Here is a 20,776-nt window from a genome sequence, read left to right as displayed (position 1 = left end):
TTTTCAAAGGGCTCCAGATTAAAGTCACTGAAAGTTCCCACTGGGGTCTGAGGCCAGGATCCCATTAAGCAGCCCTACCACACCGCCGGCCATAATTGTGTCGTTGAGAATTCAGAGCAGTGGTTGCTTGATAAGCGAATTTAGGGTGAAATAAAAAAGGGAGAGGCAAAAAGGGGGTCTCGTTGGGCCACCATTAGACACTTCATTCACTCATTGCTAATTTGTTTTAAATGACTGAGGGAGAGGTGAGCTCTTTATAAAGCAACCTGAGCTACCTTTCTCCTCCATTTATAGGCCGGTGCCACGGAATGCTGATAAATGAAAAACATTGCCGTTTATAGCCACACACCACACTGCCGCTGGTGGCGTTTTAAACTGTAGTTATCTTTATCGCAGTACTTGCTTTGCAGTAGGATAATCAATAAGTCCCTCTACTCTCATTTTGAAGAAACCGGTCAGTGCACCTCAAGTAATGACAATTATTACTCAAGTCTTGTGAGTAGACACCCTCTTGTAACTACTTTTATAAATAACTAAAACAACAAGCTACAAACAAGTCGGCTTTTATTGAGAATCAAGTTTTTTTATGGTTCTGAATGTTACAAATGGTTTATTTCTACATTTGCGATTCATCACCATCCCAGCTGTTTGGTGAATGATATAAAAGCCTCCATTAAGTGTAGTTTAAAGATGTAAACCCTAACTTGAGATCAGGGAATGTGCTTCTACACATCAGTCAACTCACTTGCTGGAAGTATAGGAACTACTGATTCTTTGCAACTGGTGGAGATCTCAAGTTATGATTCAACACTTTATACCGAAAGCAATAAGAGTAAAGCCTCTGAAAACATACAGATATTTGCAACCCAAATATACTATTGTCATCCAAGTGCAACAAAGAAAAAGTTAAGTTAACTGCTTCAGGTGGATTTTTTCTGCTTCTTCTTCTCTGCCTCTTCCTCCTTCTCCTTCTCAATCTCTGCCACCAGGGTCTCAATTTCCTTGGATTCCAAAATCTGCAAACAGAGAAAATGTGTTAATATAATGATAAAAAACAAGGTAGTAAAGAAAATAGAAAGATACAATTTGCAACAACTTACCTTCAGTGGCTGATTCCGTCTGATGATAGCAAGTTCAATATTCTTTCCTCCTGACTGGACAACCTAGAGACACAGTTTTGAGGGTATTTAGTGCAATTGAACACAGCAAATTCAGTCCTTGACTTCTGTGAGTATTTCCACTATAATATCTATAGTAATAATGCCCCTTTATTTAATTTTGAAATCAATTAATTAGCATCACATTATACAAAGTATCACAGACTGTAATATTACACGTACAAGGCAAAACATTTATTGAAAAGCAGCATTTATTTGATTTGCTTCATAACAAAACTAAAACTAAACGGCAGGTTTTGCTAAACAAAGTTTGACATTGTAAACGATTACTGCAGATCATTTGATGGTTCACACCTGACTGTCGCTCCTGACTGACAAATTCCGGCCTGCATTAAATTCATGCTGTGGTAGACTTTATTACATCTGAAGTGACAATATCTAAAGCACAGTCATTTCTTTGTGACTCATGAAAAATGCCTTTGAATCAAGTATTTGTATGGAAGTAGGGTAATCCTACTGTAAAACTGCTTAGTAATTATTCAGTATCAGCATATGTAGTTAATGGCAATTGTGCAAATTAAAATATGACAATGCAGAGACTCAATTTGAACTTACCTCCAGCAAAGCTTTGATTGCCAACTTGATCGTCTCATTGTCCCCAGCAATGGCTTCATCTGTATAATTCTTCTCCAAGAACTCCCTCACAGTTTTTGCGCTACGGCCAATTGCGTTTGCCTGATATTTCGAGAAAAAAACAAAACAATAATTAATCTGTTTTATACCGACTATTGTCCAGGTGTAACATGACAAAGCAAATTCACTGACCTTCCAGGCATGGTAGGTTCCGGATGGGTCTGTCTGATACAGCCGGGGAGTTCCATCGTCGTCAAAGCCAACAATTAACGCAGAGATGCCAAATGGCCTGCGGCCATTGCTTTGAGTGTAGCGCTACAAATATGACCGATAAACAGACTCATGTTACAAGTCATTCTTAAAAAAGCAGAAAGTAATGTTTGCCCCGAATGAAAGCAGACTCCTACCTCTGCATTATGGTAAATCAATAGTAAACAACACATTGATGTTAAGTAAGCCAAATACCTGTTTCAGTGTGGCTATGTAGCGTGTGATGTATTCCACTGTGACTGGGTCCTCAACAGTTAGCCTGTGGCTCTGGCACTCAACCCGAGCTCTGTTTATCACAATACGGGCATCTGCTGTCAGACCTTAAAATATTGAAAGAGAATAAATAGCTATAACCATACAAAGAAAATGCAACAGGAAAGACAAAAAAGGTCCTTGAATAGGGCAACAGTGACAACTGGTCTTTGGAGTCCTCTGTCACATCAAACTGAGCTGTGACGACTAAATACTAGGTGTGGTCTACTTTGTGATGTTGCATAAGATGTTCTCAGACATGACCTACGGGTAAAATCTGGAAAATTGGCTACAGAGGTTACCCAGAGTTTGCCTTTCACACATGCACAACACAGCGGGAGGTTCTCTGCACGAGAGCATCAAATCCTCCGATTATTCAGGCTGGATGTGGAGCAGCCGGGTGCATCAGGCAGAGGCAGGATGTGACGTATTAACTCTTCTGCCAAGATCACGTTTATAGCATGTTTATGCATCTCCTCCGGAGACCACACGGAGGAACTGCGGAGTCCAGCGCATGTCTGAAAGCAGCTATAATGAAAGTATTATTCAGTTATTAAAAACGGATTGTGTCGAGGTACCTGCAAAGGCCATGCAGACATGCTCATCCAGGGCGCATATCTTGCGGACAGTCCTTTCTTCCTGCAACTTTGCCACAGACTTCTTCTCAACGCCGAGGACAACAATGTCTTTACCTCTGATTCCCACCTGCAGAGAAAGAAAAGAATCAAGATTAACCACAGAGTAGTTCAATCCAACAGGCAGAGATCATAAAGTAGTGAACAGCAAATACTGAGAATTTCAAATCAACTGACTTTATAGAGACTGAAACCTTGTTTCTATGAGGTCGTCCCATGATTACTAGAACCTTAGTGATTCCTTTCAGTTTATCAGTGATGTATAACAGTAGTAGGACCAAGATGTTTACACCTTAAATCTGCTGTGAAGAGATAAGTACTCCCGTCAATGGACGTGAATGTAATATCTGATTTTATTCTTCCTGTTAAAATGACTAAGATATACAACTACAGAGATTATTTGTATCCGAGTTAGCTGCAACTTCAGTGATGATAACAGACCTATCATTGACTTTAATGCAGCATAGCATCTACTGAGCATCACATTAGCTAATATTGGAAACAAGATTCCGTCACATTTTAAAATGTTTGTATTGTTGAGAATGTGTAGTATGTTGTAAACAGTTAACACAGGTTAATGCACCTTCGCTGACCGAGTTAAACAGTAACATCGTTTGTGGCGTTAGATGACATGAACACACTGAAACTGAAACTGTTGTGAGAGTGACACAGCGACAAAATGCTCGCTAATGGCAACTTGCTCTTTATTTCCACAAGCTTCTAAATGTTTTAAACATTTCACGTGAAAGTAATAGACTGGCACTACAGTTAGATTTATATATGTTTTAAATCAGAACACTTGAGTGTAACACATTGTCAGAAATAAAGAAACTAGCTTAACACACGAGTGCCTGCTGCTAGCTAGCTGGGCTGGTAAGCTAACAACCGCTTGCTAACGTTAGCATTAGTTTCATTTTAAGGACTTACCGCAGTGGAGCCCTTTTTTACGGCTTCTTGTGCGTACTCCACCTGGAAGAGATGGCCGTCGGGAGAAAAGACGGTGATAGCTCTGTCGTATCGTGCCGCCATTGCACCGCAAGACACGTACAATCAAACGAGAAGAGGGAGACTGACACAAAAATGATTCAGCTAGTTAGCAACAAGCCGCTCAGTGTGAAGCAGTGTGCCGGAAACTGCGCATGCGCGAGACCTCTGAACTCGGGCGATACCAAGAAACCAGACGAAAGTTGTTAAATCTCTGTGGGTTGTTATATGTTAAATTGCGTCAGTGCTCTACGAGATAAATACTTGTTTTAAAGTTTCAAAAGAAAATACAAAAAAGCTTTCCAATTAATATTTAAACACTGGTTTAGTTTTTTTTAACCTGGTTTATTAAGTGAGATGTTGGCCTTTAAACTCGTAAAATCCGGAGTAGTGAATATTCATATATACTAGTATTTCCTTGAAGTTGATGCCATGATATTAATATCTTTTAGAAATATATATCAAATATTTAAAATCTCTGTTTCCCCTTTTTTTGTCGAGCGGTCCATTTCCCGTGGCATTTCGAACGAGAGCTAGACTGTTCCACTATATGAAAAGGGGGGGGCTGACAATTAAATTTGGTTAAAGTAATGACCTTTAAATCATATTTACGAATATTCATAGTAATATTAGGATTTTTAAAATGTGTGCATTAATCCCGTTTATTCCTGTGTCGTAAAAATGTACAATACCCTTATACTACATTTTCAAATGCGCTGTATCCCCCCTCAAATTGGACCCCTGCATTATGAAATCGCATCCCATTCTCCCCAGTCTGAGTTCTCCAGGTTTGTTAAGTGTGTTAGCTTCTTCACACTTTCATGCTCTAGATAACGTCGCTTCTTTACGATATCACCATGTCGGTGGCGTTCGCACCTCACAGGCAGCGCGGGAAAGGCGACATTACACCCGCGGGAATTCAAAAGGTAATTCATCTTTTTTTTTTTTTTGCGCGTCGCAGAATGGAGGCTACGCTACGCGGCTAGCCGCGGAGCTAACGCACGTAGCAGTGGCCCAATCCCAGTCCGACCGGGAAACAGCTCGGGGGGGAAAAAATGTTGCAGGGGTCAAAGCGCGGTGAATATGAAACCTCTCCGGAGTCAGGGCGCCATGTGCGCACGCTGCGGCGCCTGTCGGTTCACCGGAGCGGCGCGTACATGCTCTTCAAAATGAACGGCAGGCCTGCGGTTTTGTTAGCCGGGCACAGCTAAGCTAGCAAGACGCGTCTTTTGTTAGCCAGAAATGCACACTCATATTTAACAAAAAAACGCCCCCCCCCTCCTCATCCTCCTCCTCCTCCTCCTCCTCCCCTCTCCATCACCCCCGTTGTTACCCAACTACAGCAGAATAACCATCACCAACAGAAGGACTTTGTATACTAATTTATTCAGTGTGGGTAATTTCACTTCATGTCACAAACGTGAGATAAACCTTCTGCATTTACTGTCGCAGCTACTCGACGAAAACAACCATCTGATCCAGTGTATAATGGACTTCCAGAGTAAAGGCAAAACAGCAGAGTGTTCACAGTAAGTTGTTTCCCTCACGTCACTGTAGCTGTAAGCTCACATGGATACAAACCATAGATGGATATTGATGCTTCTCAATCTCCTCCTCCTCCAGGTATCAACAGATGCTGCACAGAAATCTAGTGTACCTCGCCACGATAGCAGACTCCAATCAAAACATGCAGTCTCTCCTCCCCGCTGTGAGTATTGGTCCATGCTGATTGTTTCCAGTGAGTGAAGAGTAAAGTTTAACACCAGAGGGACCTCTCTGCCTTATGGGGTGGTTAAGGTTGAGATCATGTACAACACATCTCACTTAAGTCTTAATTCAATTGCATGTTACTTATTACTTACTGATGCCTAGTTTGACTCTTGCTGCTGTAACACTGCACATTTCCCCATTGTGGGACTAATAAAGGATTATCTTTAAAAAATAAGGATGTTGAGAGTCACATGAATTAATAAACTCTTATTTTGGTCACTCCGCTAAAAAGCCTTACAAGCTTTATTTTAGGTGTATATTTTCCAACAAGTTTTACAAATAATGATTTAATATCAAATGCTGTGTATAATACAAATCCCATCAGTTTTTAACATTAAGATAAGATTTTCTTGTCATAGCTTTAAGGGAAATGGTCAGTCCAAACTTTATGTTGCCTGATCAAGACTAAAGGCTACAAGTCTTAGTGTCTCAGCCTTTTCTCTTTGAAGCCCCACAGCCCTATGGGAAGTATCACCACCTCACATTAACCTGCAACAGCCCAGATTGGAGTAACTGTTACTTGGGGAATAATGCTATGTGTTCAACTTTTTAAGTATTTGTGTTCCTTGACTCTTAAAGGCATTCTATTAAAAACACATTTGTAGTTATTAATGACTTAAATGAGCATACTTTATTCAGTAAGTATGTGACTATTCATTGTACCACATGTCTATCTGTAGCCCTCATTTACACATGCTGAATCTTTCTAAATGGTTGTTCTCCTTGTTGATGAGGCTACATTACAACTGTGCTGAATTAAATAGTTTTGTACAGAGATTTTGGCTTTTAACTGCCTTTTTTTAAGTTCTCCTCTGAGTGACAGGCTAAGATGTGTTTATAGCTGGCTGATGTGTGTTTTTGTGTCTGTGTATTGTGCTTGCAGCCACCCACTCAAAACATGCCCATGGGCCCTGGTGGGATGAACCAAAGTGGACCTCCCCCTCAGCCTCCTCACGGTCACACAATGCCCTCTGAGGGTATGGTCAGCGGTGGCCCTCCAGCCCCACACATGCAGAGCCAGATGAATGGACAGATGCCTGGTAAGTAACCACCCCCCCCCCCAACACCCAACAAACTTCCCTCCCTCCTCTGTCTTTCTTTTCTCTCCCCTTCTTCTCCCTCAGTGCCTGTCTCACTTGGGTTGCCTAGCAACACCACAGAAATGTGAGGGAGGTTGCTTTGCTGAAGGATGATGTCACCCATTTGCCAGCTCTGGTGGTCTTAGACTTGTGTTCCATTTGAATATGCTCTCTGCTTTAGTGACATTGTTTATTTTAATGTTTGCTGTGTTTAGATTTGTTTGCAAATGTAATATTAAAAAATGTCCACTTTATGTTGTTTTTCCAATGGCATTAACTTTTCCTTTGGATGTACCACACTATGCCATTCTATGTTTCAGATTTTAACCTCACAACAGACTTGTAGCCAAAATGTCAAAGAAATGTAATCAAGGCTTGACATTCGATTATTAATTTTGGTATTACCCGTACACTGTGCCAAGTTGGAGTGTTATATGGCTCTATATCATAAACACTTTGACAACCAAAGATTTAGTTGTTGTTGTGGATAGATCATCTTTTTTGATGAAAACCCAAACTGGTCCACAGTGCTGCTATTACCACAACATCATTATAATTATATGTACTTAGGGAGATATGGAAAAAAATCTTATTACAATTTTTTTTTTCATAATCAGTCTATCGTTATATATCCAATCAGCGCCGCTGCACGCAGGTGCATTACTCATGAACATGTTCATATTTTTGGTGAACGCTGAACTGAATGAATCAGTTTACGACAAGAGGGTGTTAGATGTACAGACGCATTAACTACTGCTGAAGCCAGTTTGTCTGAGACTGGAACAGAGTAGGAGTTTAGACACACACATGCCCCGGGGCCCCGCCCCTACTTACTCACACTTTGAACTAGTTCTTTTTAAGTGTGAACTGGCACAACACTGGCGCAGGTCAACAAGTGACTCTGCTCCTCTGATATTTTCTAATCACTCACACGTAGAACTGATCTCTATAAAAATCTTTATATTATGTTCCTGGATTGACGGGGCGTCACTCCTTCTGCAACAATGAAGTTAAAACGCCGCGGGAAGAATTTATCTTTTGTGTGATCGTGTGTGCTTGTCTCTGTCCCTCTTCACACACAAACCGTTAATCAAGTGGGATATTCACCATCTAGTCCTATATTCTAAAATAGTTATTAATCGATGATGTCGGATCATGACTCTGAATCGTTCCGGTCACTTTAACCCTGATGTCCTGTCTGCGCATTACGTCTCCTGTTGTGTAGCAGGTTTAAACATGTCACATAAACTCTAGAGCAAAGAAACACAAAGTAAACGTCAGTCCTGTACGTGTCCTAATAACTTGTGATCAGTGATGGTGTTTATTGCTAAATTGTAAAGTGAGCCCAGGTCAGAGGGGGACTGAGGAGGAAGCAGACTCCGACAGAGACTCTGACACAGGACGACCGGACCTTTTTAATGTGCGTCTGTGTGACCCTGAAGCAGTGATGGTTATAATTATTCAGGGGTTGAAAACCCGTTAAAACTATGAACGCAGTGGAAAACATGATCTGATTATGTTCAGTCACTGCATCGATGCAGAGTCGTCCACCTCTATGCAGGAACCCAAACATTAGCATGTGTGCTGCTGCCGGCTGCTCCTCCTACGCTGCTGTGTGCATCAAACTAACCTGGCCTGGCGGTAACTCTATTCCAGCCACTTGATTGGTTCGGTGCAGCGATCATTATCATTGGTTGTTCGTGTTGTCTGTCAAAACATGGATGGAATGAGTTCAATCGACATTATATCGACCATGTCTTATATTTCTATCGAGGAAAAGTTATATTGCGTTAATTATCACGATGTTGTATCACCCAGTCCTATGTGTACTTAATAATGTACCTGTATTTTCATGAATCATCTCTGTTGTTGTTTTCCAGGGCCTAATCACATGCCCATGCAAGGTCCAGGTCCTAACCAGCCCCCAAACATCCCCAGTGGCTCTATGAATATGCCCCCCAGCAGTCATGGCACGATGGGTGGTTACAATCACACCGTCCCCTCCTCTCAGGGCATACCAGCTCAGAGCCAAATGAACATGACCCAGGGCCAACCCATGGCAAACTATGGTCCACGGCCAAACATGAACATGCAGCCCAATCAAGGTAATATGGCTCCGTTATTAGATTGCTCTCGGTTTTAATGATTTCCAATACCGTATCTATCTTGCTGGCGTAGCGGCACATCATCACCTGCATTTGACAAACCATATACTGCTTATACAGTATGTGTATTCAGTGTTGTAGTGTTAAATAATGTTAATTTTAGCAATTGGTTTTGATTTAGTTTGCTTTCTGATGAAAATGTGTATTAGTATAATCAAATTTTAGTCATTCTATCTTAGGACTATAGCTTTCGCTATCTTTGTGTACAGTTACCATGGTTACAGGTGTCTCTTTTGTTTCTCTGTAGTAATACAGACTGACTCCCCCAGTAAATCCAGTAAGCATTTCCAAACTGTGTTTGTTTGAACACAGCATCTCTCTCTAATCCAGTACAGTTGTTCCTGCTAACGTAGTGAATCCAACTGTTGATTCACTCAGCTGTTCAGTTAAACTCAGAGATTTTATATTATTGCATCAATACTGTGATCTTTGTTTAGCAAACAGCTAGGTGGTCATTTAGGATGGACCGTATGACTGCTAGCACTAAATGTTACCTCCACATCTACAGCACGTGATATTCATGATTACATATTGGCTTACCTTTTTATGAATGTTAGTGTGTCGCCTACAAGTTTTTAAGTTTATTTTGTTGTTCCTTGTCTTATTTTAGTGAATTGTGGATCAATTAATCCATAAATCAGTTTCTTATCAGGTAGCAGTACTGACAAACATGCATTTCTGCAAGGTTTTAAATCATCAGGAGATTTAGCATTTGCTCTCGCAGTTGCTTGCACATTGTTGAATAAGACTTTGCATTGAAACATGTCCATTGTCTTAACATTATTGTTTCTATGTGTTGATGAAAAATATAATGTGTCTTGTAATACTTGCAAGTTACTTTTTTTTTTTACTTTGAGTCACTTTTCATTGTGAAGAAAATGTTTTAAACAGATTTTCCTTTACAGTTTTTATTAATGAAAATTACCAGTCTATTGTACAGTGTGAGAGTAATCTCTTTTTGGGTATACTTCAGGCCCCATGATGCACCAGCAGCCTCCAGCCCAGCAGTATAACATGCCTCCTGGTGGTGGCGGACAGCACTACCAAGGACAACAGAACCCTATGGGCATGATGGGTCAAGTCAACCAGGGGAACCATGTCATGGGGCAGAGGCCAATGCCGCCCTACAGACCTCCTCAGCAAGGTATACCCCTCAGCGTGTGTCTGTCAAGTGTGCAAGTTGTGAGTGTTGGTTTTTCCTTCTCCCTAACCCTCCCTTCTGAATTTCTTACTATTGTTCCTCTCAATTTCCTTTATTTCCACTTCTGTAGCCCACAGACATCTTGATGACTAAAGATGTAATCTAAAGCCTCCAATAAAAAAAAAAGAAAAGTAGTCGAGTGACCAAAGGACAGCTTTCTAGCGAGAACTAGCAGCAAGGAATCCATCCTCTCTGCTCCTCCCCCCACAAAACCGATCCAACAACACCTTGAATCTACTTGTGTGTATGTTGTGTATGTGTATGTAGGACCCCCTCAGCAGTACCCAGGGCAGGAAGACTACTATGGGGACCAGTACAGTCACGCAGGACAGGGAGCCTCAGAAGGTAGGAGAACCCTCCGGTCACTTGGAGAAAACCAACAAAAAAAAAGAAAATGAACCCAGGAGTTGTGTTAATACACAATGATGTAAAGAGACTGCGACGGATGCAAAGCTTCAGTTTCTTCATTATTTTCTGGGGGAATCAAAGTGACTCTTGGCTCTAACAAAGACAAAAATGTGTTACCTGATTTTGAGTTTAACATCCTCGTGCCAGAATGCACCGTCGTCCAAAAGGTGCTGCTGCAGGCCGACGTCAAGGTAGCACCCTGTCTTGTAATGACATCCCCCAGTCGTGGCTGGTGCTCTACCTGTGGCTTTACCTGAGAAAAGTCAGGGAGTCGTGTGAGTCTTCATCGTCAAAACTGCACCAAAGACGATTAAGATTAAGATGCTCACCCTTCAGATCGCCACATGTGATGCCTTTACAACTAGTTGTTTGGAGTAGTAGGTAATTAGAGAGTTCATTAACTACATGAAGCTGACTGCCATTATTTGTAAATACAGATTTTATTCACACACAAAAATTAGTAATTCATATGATTTGCAGAAGAGCAGCACTACTGACTAACAAATCTCCCAAACTTTTTTTCCCAGAAATATGCTACCGCTGCATTTTTCTCTAATGGTTGACATTCAGCCAATTTTCACTCTTGGTGTGAAATTAAGATTCATATTAAACAACTCCTTTTTTCTTTCTTTGTCCAATTAACATTTACCTTATGTTTGTTTTTTTCCTTTACTTACCACACTATTTCCCTTTTGACCTTTTTTAAACACCAATGTGTCCTTTTATGTGAAATAAAGAAAATTCAACCATTTTTGTGGAAAAGTTTGCGGTACTGCTTTCTTTTGTTGCAATGGTTTTGCAGATACACATACAGTGCTAATATGATGGATCCAGTACTCAACATGTATAAACCTGGTTTGGCGTTTCACTCCTTTCACTCTCGAGGCTCTTTCCCTGTTCCCTGCAGGTACAAACGCACTCGTCTCACCTACATGCATCACACACACTCTCCCTGGAGAGTGGTCGAAATGGCTGGGCGTGTGTGTGTGTGTGAGATGTATGCACGTGATCTTTTTCTTTGAGTGGGAGAGAGCCATAGGTGACGGGAGCGAAACACCAAAGCGAGTCTAATGCCGTCAGCTTAAATAAATCTGTCACAATTTGTATTCGTTGTTCGCTCTTTAGTCGTTTATTTACTACTTTCCATTAGAACAAGCCACAATACATTTGAGTATATTGGAGACATCACCTGCCCCTAGAAAAAAATAAATCTTCATTCAGAATCTACCTGTGGGATTTGCTGTTGTGCTGTTGACATGTTGCTCACAATGCCCGTGTCGCCCCCTGAAGGTAATGCCCAGTATGGCCAACAACAGGAAGCATACCAGCAAGGCCCTCCCCAGCAGCAGGGCTACCCTCCTCAGCAGCAGTACCCAGGTCAGCAGGGCTACCCACCACAGCAGCAGGCTTACGGTGAGTTACCAAATCAAACTGGGCCACATATTAGTCCTGTAGGAGACATCATTTGCTCTCCTGGATCATCTTTTTAACTGGTGAACTATAATTCCTCCTCAGTGAGTTGGTGGCTACTGCCGCTCGTAAATGTAACTTTGCCAAATGTATGTCAAGACATCATTAAGGTGTTCTTTTAACTCCCTGCTCTTGGTGAACGGTTTGGGTATTGCAGCTTTATGGAAGAGTAATTTAATCAGTAGCGACTGGCACCACATCAGCATTTCTCTTGCTGATTTAGTTTGATATGAGACACTGTTCTGAGGGAGTGGGGAAGGATCTCTGCATGATGGGCACAGAAACTGGGCAAAGTGTTTCACCTGCCAACCAAACCTTTTGGAGGATTGGAACTTTTTAAATGGCTTAGCACAAGTGAAGTCTTCGCAACTTATGAAAGAAAAGGCAAGCTAAAATTTTAAGTTAACACTGTCTGAAGTTAGGTTAAGAATTAAAATTTACTTTGTTACTGTACATTTTTATTTGCTTAAAAGAGTCAAATCAGCTGCAGCAGAGACGAAGCCGCTGCTGTTTTGATGCACCACACGGTGACAGCAGCAAGTTTCCAGACTCAAACACCAGTTTCTGCTGTTTTTAATATTTCATATTGCGACAGCACCTTTTCGGAGGCTGATTGGACTGTTACATTTAACAATATTTGAAAATTATAAAAGTGTACAAGACACTCAGAGAAACTTTCAGACAGATTTCTGCAACAAATATTTGACTGTTATCTCGCTTTACAGAGGAGAGCGCCACTAACTACTCTGTTGCCTAGCAACGCAGGGCCTTGTCTGTGTTTGTTGGCTGCTGCCGTGGAGTTAATGTTGATTATATATATCTCCACCTTTTCTGCTGTTAATTCTATGAGAAGTGGCGGGCTGTTTGTCTTATGTAGGTAATATTGCATAAAATCTATGCCTGCAGTAGCGTCCATAGACTTTTAATTATCAATTATTACTTGTATGCACAGGTTGCAAAGGGCCTGAATTGAATTTAGTGGTTTCTTTCGGTGCAGCTCTCACCTGGGAATGACGTATAAGCATCAAATTTTCAAGATACTTTTTTAATTAAGTTTTTTTTTTTTTTTTTAACACAATCTACATCCATATGAGTACAAATTTCTTTTGAGTAAAGTTGTCCAATCCCTTGTCCAGTCCCATTCTTGGCGTTGAGAGTAAATCACAATTAATTAAGTCTAGAAAGTCTACAGTTTGAGTGCAATACTCGCAGCTCTCAAGGCTTTTTCTATTCCCCTCATCCTATTTTTTACTGGAACTTTCCATCGCTCTCCCACTGTCTGAACCAGAGCTCATGTCAGTAATGAGGTAGCAGAGAGGCAGCGGCTGTGAGGTGAGTTCCATCTGGCAAACACAAATGCTTTCTCCTGCAGGTCCCCACAAGCTCATGCTCCACAGTATAAGTTATTATGGGCACATAACAATGCAGCGTGGGCCTCATTTGACTCCAGCCCTGTCAGGCTTTGCCCACTTTTTAACAGTGTCGGCAGAGATAACTACAGTTTATGGAGGCTGATGAAAAGATTTTTTTCTTTTTTAATGAAGCCTGCTCCTCTAATGAAAACCAACAGGATCTCCTTGATGTCTCCTCGCATTACGGAACCGCCGCCTGACTCTCCAACCTGACTCACTCATTCATTACTGAGTCAGGCGTTGTTAAGAGGCACCTTAAACCAATGGGTCAGACATCCGCCATCTATCAGCTATTTTTATTTTAGCCGATTAGTGATAGAAGAATAACAGGGATTCCCCATAGTTCCCAGAGTAAATGGACATGATTAATGAGCAAAACTTTGATCATTATCAAGCTGGGTTCTTGCGTGTACACAAGAATAATTCTTCTGCTCAAGTGAAAAATAGTTTTATGACTTGATGCAAACTAGAGTGTGGATACCTGACCCGAACCTATCGTAACCCATTGGTCCAGCACAGGTTCAGACAAAAATTATGAAATCATATCTATTTTTTACTGCACATGGCTTTAATTAGGGGGGAAAACAAGCAATAACGATGCATGTCAGGGACTGGGTAACACAAACATTGTGTTTTGGTCGGGTTCCGGAGTACACAAAATACAGAATGCCTGCCGGGGTCAGGTCAGTTTGCTCTCGAACAGGTTCTGACAGAAAAGTGCAGCATGAACTCCACTCTAATACAAACCTTCTATACTCTCACTGGAACTGATCATTTCAGTGGCTCTAAGGTCCAAAGGAAGCTTTTTGGGGTTTACATTATCAAATTTTTAGACAAACGTTCCTGCATTCTGAAGAAAATTCCCAGTGTGAACAGAACTCATGTGCACATGAGGACATATTAGAAGTATCTTGATGTAGTTTTTATTGCCTGTCTAATTTTACTCAAAGCTATACACTTTCATAATTTAACACTAAGTTCTGCCTTTTTGTCGCAGGTCCCTCCCAAAGTGCCCCCGGGCAGTATCCCAACTATCCTCAGGGGCAGGGGCAGCAGTATGGAACCTATCGCCCTCCTCAACCTGGACCCCCACAGGGCCAGCAGCAGCGCCCTTACGGTTATGACCAAGTGAGTACACCCACAATACTGGACAGTCACAGAGACTCGTCTACACATCGGTCTTAGTTTGTCCCTTTCATGATGTTTATTGCCAGAATAAGTTGTATATGTTGTGTAATTCTCAGTGAGACATCAACGTGAGTGGAGTTAGAAGGTAAACATTTAAAGGTAGTATGTTGTGCATGCTGTCATCAAATTGGGGGGTAATTTCTGTTCTTCCCGTCAAGAGTATGTGTTACTAGAGGGTGTATGTGTCACTTGTTAACCTGAGTCATATCCTGGCTAATATGGTATGCCATACCAGTGAAATATGAGGGCTGTAAGAGGATTCTTCCTTAAACGTGATGCAGACTGCTCTAGTGTTTAAGAGGAGACCTATTTGTTGCCCTGTATTTCCTGTGGTCTCATGTGGGGACCACAGCTACTCTTTGATATCTTTATCTTTGAATATTCAGGGGCACATGAGGAAATAAAGACCCGGGGATTTGAACCCCTGACTAGCTCTATAAGAAGCAAAGGTAATGGTTGCTGTGAAGACCTCAATGTCCAATCTAGACGTTTGACCACCTAGCCTTAATTTTCATTTGTTATGTTTCCTCTGTCTATTTTGTCTCTATCCTTCTTCCATCTTTCTCTTTTCTCGAAGTTTTATTTTTTTCTATCTTTATTTTATTTTTCTCCTTTTTGATTTGTTATTAACCAGGGGTCGAATTTAAGTCATGAGGTCCAGAAACACAGCATGCTTTATTATCTGCAGTGAGACGGCCAAAGCTTAGCTGCTTTGACTGTCTCTTTACAACACTGGTTTTAATGACTTTGCTCTTGATAACATTTTCAAATGATTGATGTTATGTATATGAAAATGTCAAAGTTTGTTTCCAAATTTGTTCCCTATGTATTTGCCATTAATTCCAAACACATACCTCGACCCCTGTTTAGAAATGCATTCAATACTACATGAACCTGTCTCACGTGAAGTTAGTATCCTCTATTTACTGAGGAAAATTGTCCTCTGCCAAACTGCAGCTGAAACCTGAGGTAACAAGTTACAATATAGAGCACACAAGTTGAGGCCATACTGCCACCTGCTGGTCAACACCAGCAAATGCACCATAAATCATGGTTTGCAGTATATGTTTTTTTGCACCCCATTGAGATTTGTGACTAGAAGTGTTTACTTTGTGCTTTTACTTTGAGTAACATGTGTCTGTCACATTTCTCTCCACAGGGCCAGTACGGAAATTACCAGCAATGAGAGAAGGTCACAGCAACCCCCACAGCTCTGCTCTAATCTCTGTCTGAGCTTTGACCTCCGGTCAACCGCTCAGCAGACTTTAAAGATTGTTGCAGCTCACTGAGATTCTCTCAGACACGAACATGCAACACTCAAAAACACAAGAAACGTTTGCCCCCCCCCTCTTTTTAGGCTCTCATCCTTGCCTGTAAAATGTTTTCTGTTGGTCATGTACATGGACTCGATCAGTGTCAAAGTCCGTGACTCTCCCTTTGTTCCAGTATGTCTCAAAGCAGCAATGCCTTAAAAAAATGGAACTGCCTTATCCTTCAGCATTGCAGATTGTGAAACGAGCTAACAAAAATCTTTTTTTTGGGATAACAGAGATTTAAATGTACAGTTTCAATCTACTGTGGTGCATTGTTTCTCTATGGTTCAGCTCCGCGTTCATAAGAAGCAATAATGCCAGCAGTAGAGAAACGTGTGGGGGCTTAACATACGAAATAATGCACCTGACAAACTTCCCGCTAGGCCATGGTACATGTCTTGATGTATGTGATGATGTAAAAATATATTTTATGCTTTTTAGACCAAGCTAACTTTGTATAAGACATCAGAAACTAGTACTAAAGCTGTGTTGTTTATTTCATCAAATGTATGTGTCAGTGTTTTTTATGATCTTTAAAATGATGATCCCATCCAGCACATTATGTTTGTTTTTCTTTTATTTCTTTGTTGTGTTGAATTGGATCTGCAAAATAAATGACATGGACACTGTAAAAGAGAATCTGTAAAAAAAATGGCCAAACACCAACAGTGCACCTGGTATAAAGAAATGTTGAAAACATGTGACCGTTGCTCTATTGTTTGTTTTTTCTTGTTTGTTTTTTGATATAAATGAAATTTGGATCATTAATAGATTTTCCAAACAAATCACCTGACACAATATTGTCCAATGCTCCTCATATATGTGCTCAAACAGGTGATATGTAGCAGATCTCAATGCAAAATGTAAAATAATTCTCTATGGAGCCTTTTTTCTTCTATACAAGCACCTCAGTCTTGTCCATTGACTGCAAATCGGTTTAATAAATATTTCCGACAAGTAGATTATTTTTGTTGGTTTTGACGATGCTGGAACCCCCTCCCCCCTTTTTTTGAATAAATGTCTAAGTTGATGTCATTCGAATAGTGTTGTGTGTGTGTGTGAATAATAAAGATTGTTACTGTCAAATATGTAACATAAGATGTGAAAATAATGTTCTGAAATGGATTCCCTAATTTCACAGTAAAGACTGGTGCAGTTTTATATCACTGGCTTGATATCTTGTTTTACGGTGCATACTTTATCGATCCCATATGTACATCGGCAGAAAGAAGAGGAATCCCACCTCCTCTGGGTATTGTTTATATATGGCTGTTTTAATATTTTCCATTCTCCATCATTCATCCAAGTGGTGGTCACATTTGTGTCATGGCAATGTATAACTGTACATTAAAATAAATTGGAAGAATCTTTAATATATTTTGACTTGTGTTATTTTTAGTGATTGACCTTTCAATCGAGTTGCAGGAGAAAACCATACGTTCTGATGACAGCACAAACAGGATGTGCACTAGTGGTGCCGTCAGGATGTGACAGTATGATATAATTGTTTTGTCTTCATCTGCGATCTGGTGGCGAGTGTCCGACTGATAATGACCCCGCCTGGCTCAGCAGCGTTTCTGCTTGTCCAGATGCATCCGGAGAGGTCCAGAGCACATCTACACCCAAAATTACCCTCCGTGTCTCTCTCTCTCCCTCCCTGCTCCCCCCAGAGAGGGAGAGGGACTACCTGTCACATTGGGGGGAGTGATACAGATGGCATGCCAGATGTGTGGCCGAAGCATGTGATGGGAGAGCGGTGCTGGTGTTAAGAGGGCCACAGACTGCTGGGGCTGCCTCTGTGCCAGGGATGAGTGTTTGTGTGTGCGAGTGCAGCACAAGTCCTTAAAGGAAAGATGGGAAGTGTGAACGCTTTACGATTGCACCTATGTATAAAAATGTGTTTGTGTGCATTTTGTGTGATACTGCTCAGGTTTAGTGGCATCTCCCAGTCACCCCACCATCCTGCTGCTCCACAGCTGGCCGCCCCACCCTTCCCAGCTGCCACTGGGGCTCCCCCCGGCCCCTCCGCTTGGCAGAGCCGGCGTTTTGGGCGCTCCCCCACCAGTCCTCCCTGGCAGCTGCTGCCCTCAGCTGTGCTCTCGCAGACGGTATTGGGGTCGGACAAAGTCACTCCTCCTGTGACTGTGTCTGGGGCCGTTGGGGGAGGATGAAGAGGTGGCAAGGAGACTCACCTCCTCTGTAAGATCTCCTTTAAACGCTGACTCTAAAGTGGTGAGCACAACTCTGGGAGTGAAGGCAGAGGAGGAATCCTGGTTGAGTGTAAATACATCTTGTGTCAGTTGAGAATGATTCATTTGAGTAGGTCAACATCACAAAGTGCAGACTTACAAAAACAAGCTGTCTTTGGCTGTGTAGCTCTAAATGAGTTATCAAGGCAGCTTCCAGGAGAGCGTCACTCCATGCGTGTTGTAGAGTGTGGAGAAGTGGCAGCATCATTTAAGAGGATGATCATCTTTTTCAATATTTTGATAATTATAATTCAGGGCACCTTTCACAGGAGGCTCCTAAGCACGGAGGGGGAAATGACATTGTGATCATAGCTGGCAGGCAAGATGTGATCTCTCCCCCCCCCTCTCTCTCTCTCTCACTTGCTCTATCTCACTAACTCTCCCTTTCACTCTCTCATACCCACGCTCTCAGTGTGACAGAAAGTCTATGGGGAGGTATAAGAGGTAGTTATGGGGGGAATGCAGCAGCCTCCACAGTTTAATTGGAGATGTGTCACACTAAATAAATGGTGCAAAAACAAGCGCTGACTGGAGGCTTGAGGGAGGGGCCCTGGGGATGCAGCCTGTTTTATTGGGCAGGAGCTTTGCACCGCTCCAGGGTGAAACGGGGCTATGCACTGCCGAGATACCCTCCAACCACCAAACCACCAGGCCCTTCCAGAGACGACTGTGGAGCAAGAGACAAAGGCATTAATTTCACCGTGCAGAAAATCATCTTATTGGTGCTGGGGAGAAGGAGTCTGTGAACCTGGTGACCTGATTGTTTCTCCTCCAATAAAAAAGGGCACCATCATCACACCTCATCTGCAATTTCAATATGTGCACGCCGGCCGGTGAACAAATCCATACTTGTATAAAAAATCTTGAGTAAGTGCTGTGTGCCTCGCTCGCTCCTAGATCTTCTGTATGTCAATTTATGTTTTGAGGAGACGCCAGCCAACGGCCTCCAGCCAATCCCATTTCCCTGTGTAATCCATACATGACCCCAGAGTTACCAGGAAAATGTGTTTTCCAATATTCTATCAATGTTGATATTACTATTGTCTCGCTTTACTTATGCAGCATGTAGTATTTGTGTGCGCGTGTGTGTGTGTGTGTTGAGTGCATGCATGCGTGTGTGTGTGTGTGCACGAACCGCAGATTCCAGAGTTCATGGCATGAGTTTTGATTTACCTCCACAGTGTGCTGCAGTAATTGGATGTGACACCATTCTCTCTGCTCTCCCCGGGGGATATAACAGGAATCTGACTATTATGGCCCCAGTCATGAATATGTCACGACAGCTGCAAACAAAGGCCTGTGATTTGGATAAGACTCTGTATGTTGTCTCTGTGCTGATATATGAGATAAATGCTATAGGGGTAAATGAGATTTCTGTAAAGCAATTTGCGGTGTTTACAAAGAATGATTAATTGCCATTGTTTGGTAAGAAAATATAAAAGCCAAAGCGACGGTAGAGACGATGAGCAACATGACGTGTTCATCACCGCATGCTCACCTCCCAGATCTTTGTAAAAGCTATTACACCTAGTTTCAAAACAACTACTTTTGCAAGTGAAATCCACAAACAGGGTGATCCCCTGGAAAGACATTGTTTTGCATGCACCCGACGCTCAGTGCTTTGTTTAAATCCCATCGTTTGTTGAGGGTTTAGCCATCAAATCAAATTGAGTGTGCTGTTTTGTATGTGTTCTAGCCTCATAAAAGTAGTCTCTGGGTGAAATAGCAGGTATGCTGATATCAGTATTCCCACAGCCTGCATAATTGCTGTAATTTGCTTTCCCTTTGGGTAATCTGTAAACATGGCTGTTTTGATGTTTTTGGCATCCTCCATTGGCTGAGCTCTCGGCTCCTCCAGTGGAGCCCCCATCCCAGCCCAGGGTGACACAAATAGATCCTTCCCCAGAAGGCGCACGTAGTTCCACATGGGCACAATCAATACAGCCCAGTCATTGCTGGAGCTGTGGCAGTATTAAAGCACCCCGTGAGCTGGTTCTCACCATGCGGTGGTTTTAGGGAAATAAAGCTATTGATCCTCCGGGGCCTCTGGCAGAGCATTAACCTGGGCCCGCAAATTAGAACGTGCTCATCTGGACACATCTGCCTGCAATGTTCCCAAAAAGCCAGTCCCAGGGAGAGAAAAGGAGGGCTGCGAAGCCTGCTGCTTCCAATGATGAGTAGAGCGCTACTTGACGCCTATGTCGGAGGCGGGGGGGCGGGGAGGCGTCTGGATGCCCAGGGACTTCCATTAGAGGCCCAGGATGGTGGCATGGGTCGATGTGGTCAGGTTTGGTTGGGGGTACTCCATCTCGGATCAGTGTGGTTCCTTCCCCCTGATGTAGGGAGAGAGGGGGCTGACCCGCAGTAAACCTGAGCTCCTGACTGGAAGGACAATGAGGGAAAGGGCTGCTTGTTCCAGTCGTGTCAATGATGCTGCCTCTTTTGTTCACTTTTATGTCAAAAACAGAATTTTCCATCACGTTTCACAGATTTATCCAGACGAACTAGTCTAACTTCCATGCAGGCTCTCTCTAAATCACCCTGCAAACAGTAAATATTCATTGATTTATCCTCTCATTTGAAATATCATGTACCACAACTCTTCAGCGCAGCGGTAAAATGCATTTTC

General features: G+C 42.2%; 2 protein-coding genes and 1 long non-coding RNA gene across 9 annotated transcripts in view; 1 reads left to right on the top strand and 2 right to left on the bottom strand.

Annotated features, from left to right (window-relative positions):
* Nucleotides 1–547: 547 nt before the first annotated feature.
* On the bottom strand, nucleotides 548–4,043 carry psma8 (proteasome 20S subunit alpha 8). The gene is made up of 7 exons (XM_034614588.1): nucleotides 3,836–4,043; nucleotides 2,852–2,978; nucleotides 2,217–2,341; nucleotides 1,944–2,066; nucleotides 1,734–1,853; nucleotides 1,101–1,163; nucleotides 548–1,016 (listed from the first exon to the last, which is right to left on the bottom strand). The coding sequence occupies exons 1-7, from the start codon at nucleotides 3,935–3,937 to the stop codon at nucleotides 921–923; spliced, it is 756 nt and encodes a 251-aa protein (XP_034470479.1). The 5' UTR covers nucleotides 3,938–4,043; the 3' UTR covers nucleotides 548–920.
* Nucleotides 4,044–4,648: 605 nt separating this feature from the next.
* On the top strand, nucleotides 4,649–17,271 carry ss18 (SS18 subunit of BAF chromatin remodeling complex). 7 transcript variants are annotated; one of them, XM_034614582.1, is made up of 12 exons: nucleotides 4,670–4,818; nucleotides 5,345–5,421; nucleotides 5,516–5,600; nucleotides 6,546–6,702; nucleotides 8,622–8,846; nucleotides 9,154–9,183; nucleotides 9,880–10,050; nucleotides 10,375–10,452; nucleotides 11,806–11,928; nucleotides 14,395–14,525; nucleotides 14,972–15,034; nucleotides 15,745–16,452. In XM_034614582.1, the coding sequence occupies exons 1-11, from the start codon at nucleotides 4,750–4,752 to the stop codon at nucleotides 14,987–14,989; spliced, it is 1,164 nt and encodes a 387-aa protein (XP_034470473.1). In that variant the 5' UTR covers nucleotides 4,670–4,749; the 3' UTR covers nucleotides 14,990–15,034; nucleotides 15,745–16,452. The 7 variants fall into 7 exon arrangements, with proteins under 7 accessions (XP_034470478.1, XP_034470476.1, XP_034470472.1 ...); XM_034614585.1 differs by lacking the exon at nucleotides 10,375–10,452 and having other exon boundaries at nucleotides 4,653–4,818; nucleotides 15,745–17,271; XM_034614581.1 differs by lacking the exon at nucleotides 14,972–15,034 and having other exon boundaries at nucleotides 4,653–4,818; nucleotides 15,745–17,271.
* LOC117778788 overlaps nucleotides 15,025–20,776 on the bottom strand; it is a 21,581-nt gene continuing 15,829 nt past the window's right edge. Inside the window, exon 3 of the long non-coding RNA XR_004616845.1 lies at nucleotides 15,025–15,155. This is a non-coding gene — a long non-coding RNA (uncharacterized LOC117778788). The remainder of the gene's footprint in view (nucleotides 15,156–20,776) is intronic.

The sequence above is a fragment of the Hippoglossus hippoglossus genome, chromosome 17, assembly GCF_009819705.1.
Source record: "Hippoglossus hippoglossus isolate fHipHip1 chromosome 17, fHipHip1.pri, whole genome shotgun sequence".
In the NCBI taxonomy this organism is placed as follows: domain Eukaryota; kingdom Metazoa; phylum Chordata; class Actinopteri; order Pleuronectiformes; family Pleuronectidae; genus Hippoglossus; species Hippoglossus hippoglossus.
Note: the sequence above shows the minus strand (reverse complement) of the source record. Positions and strands in the feature narration are given on the sequence as shown.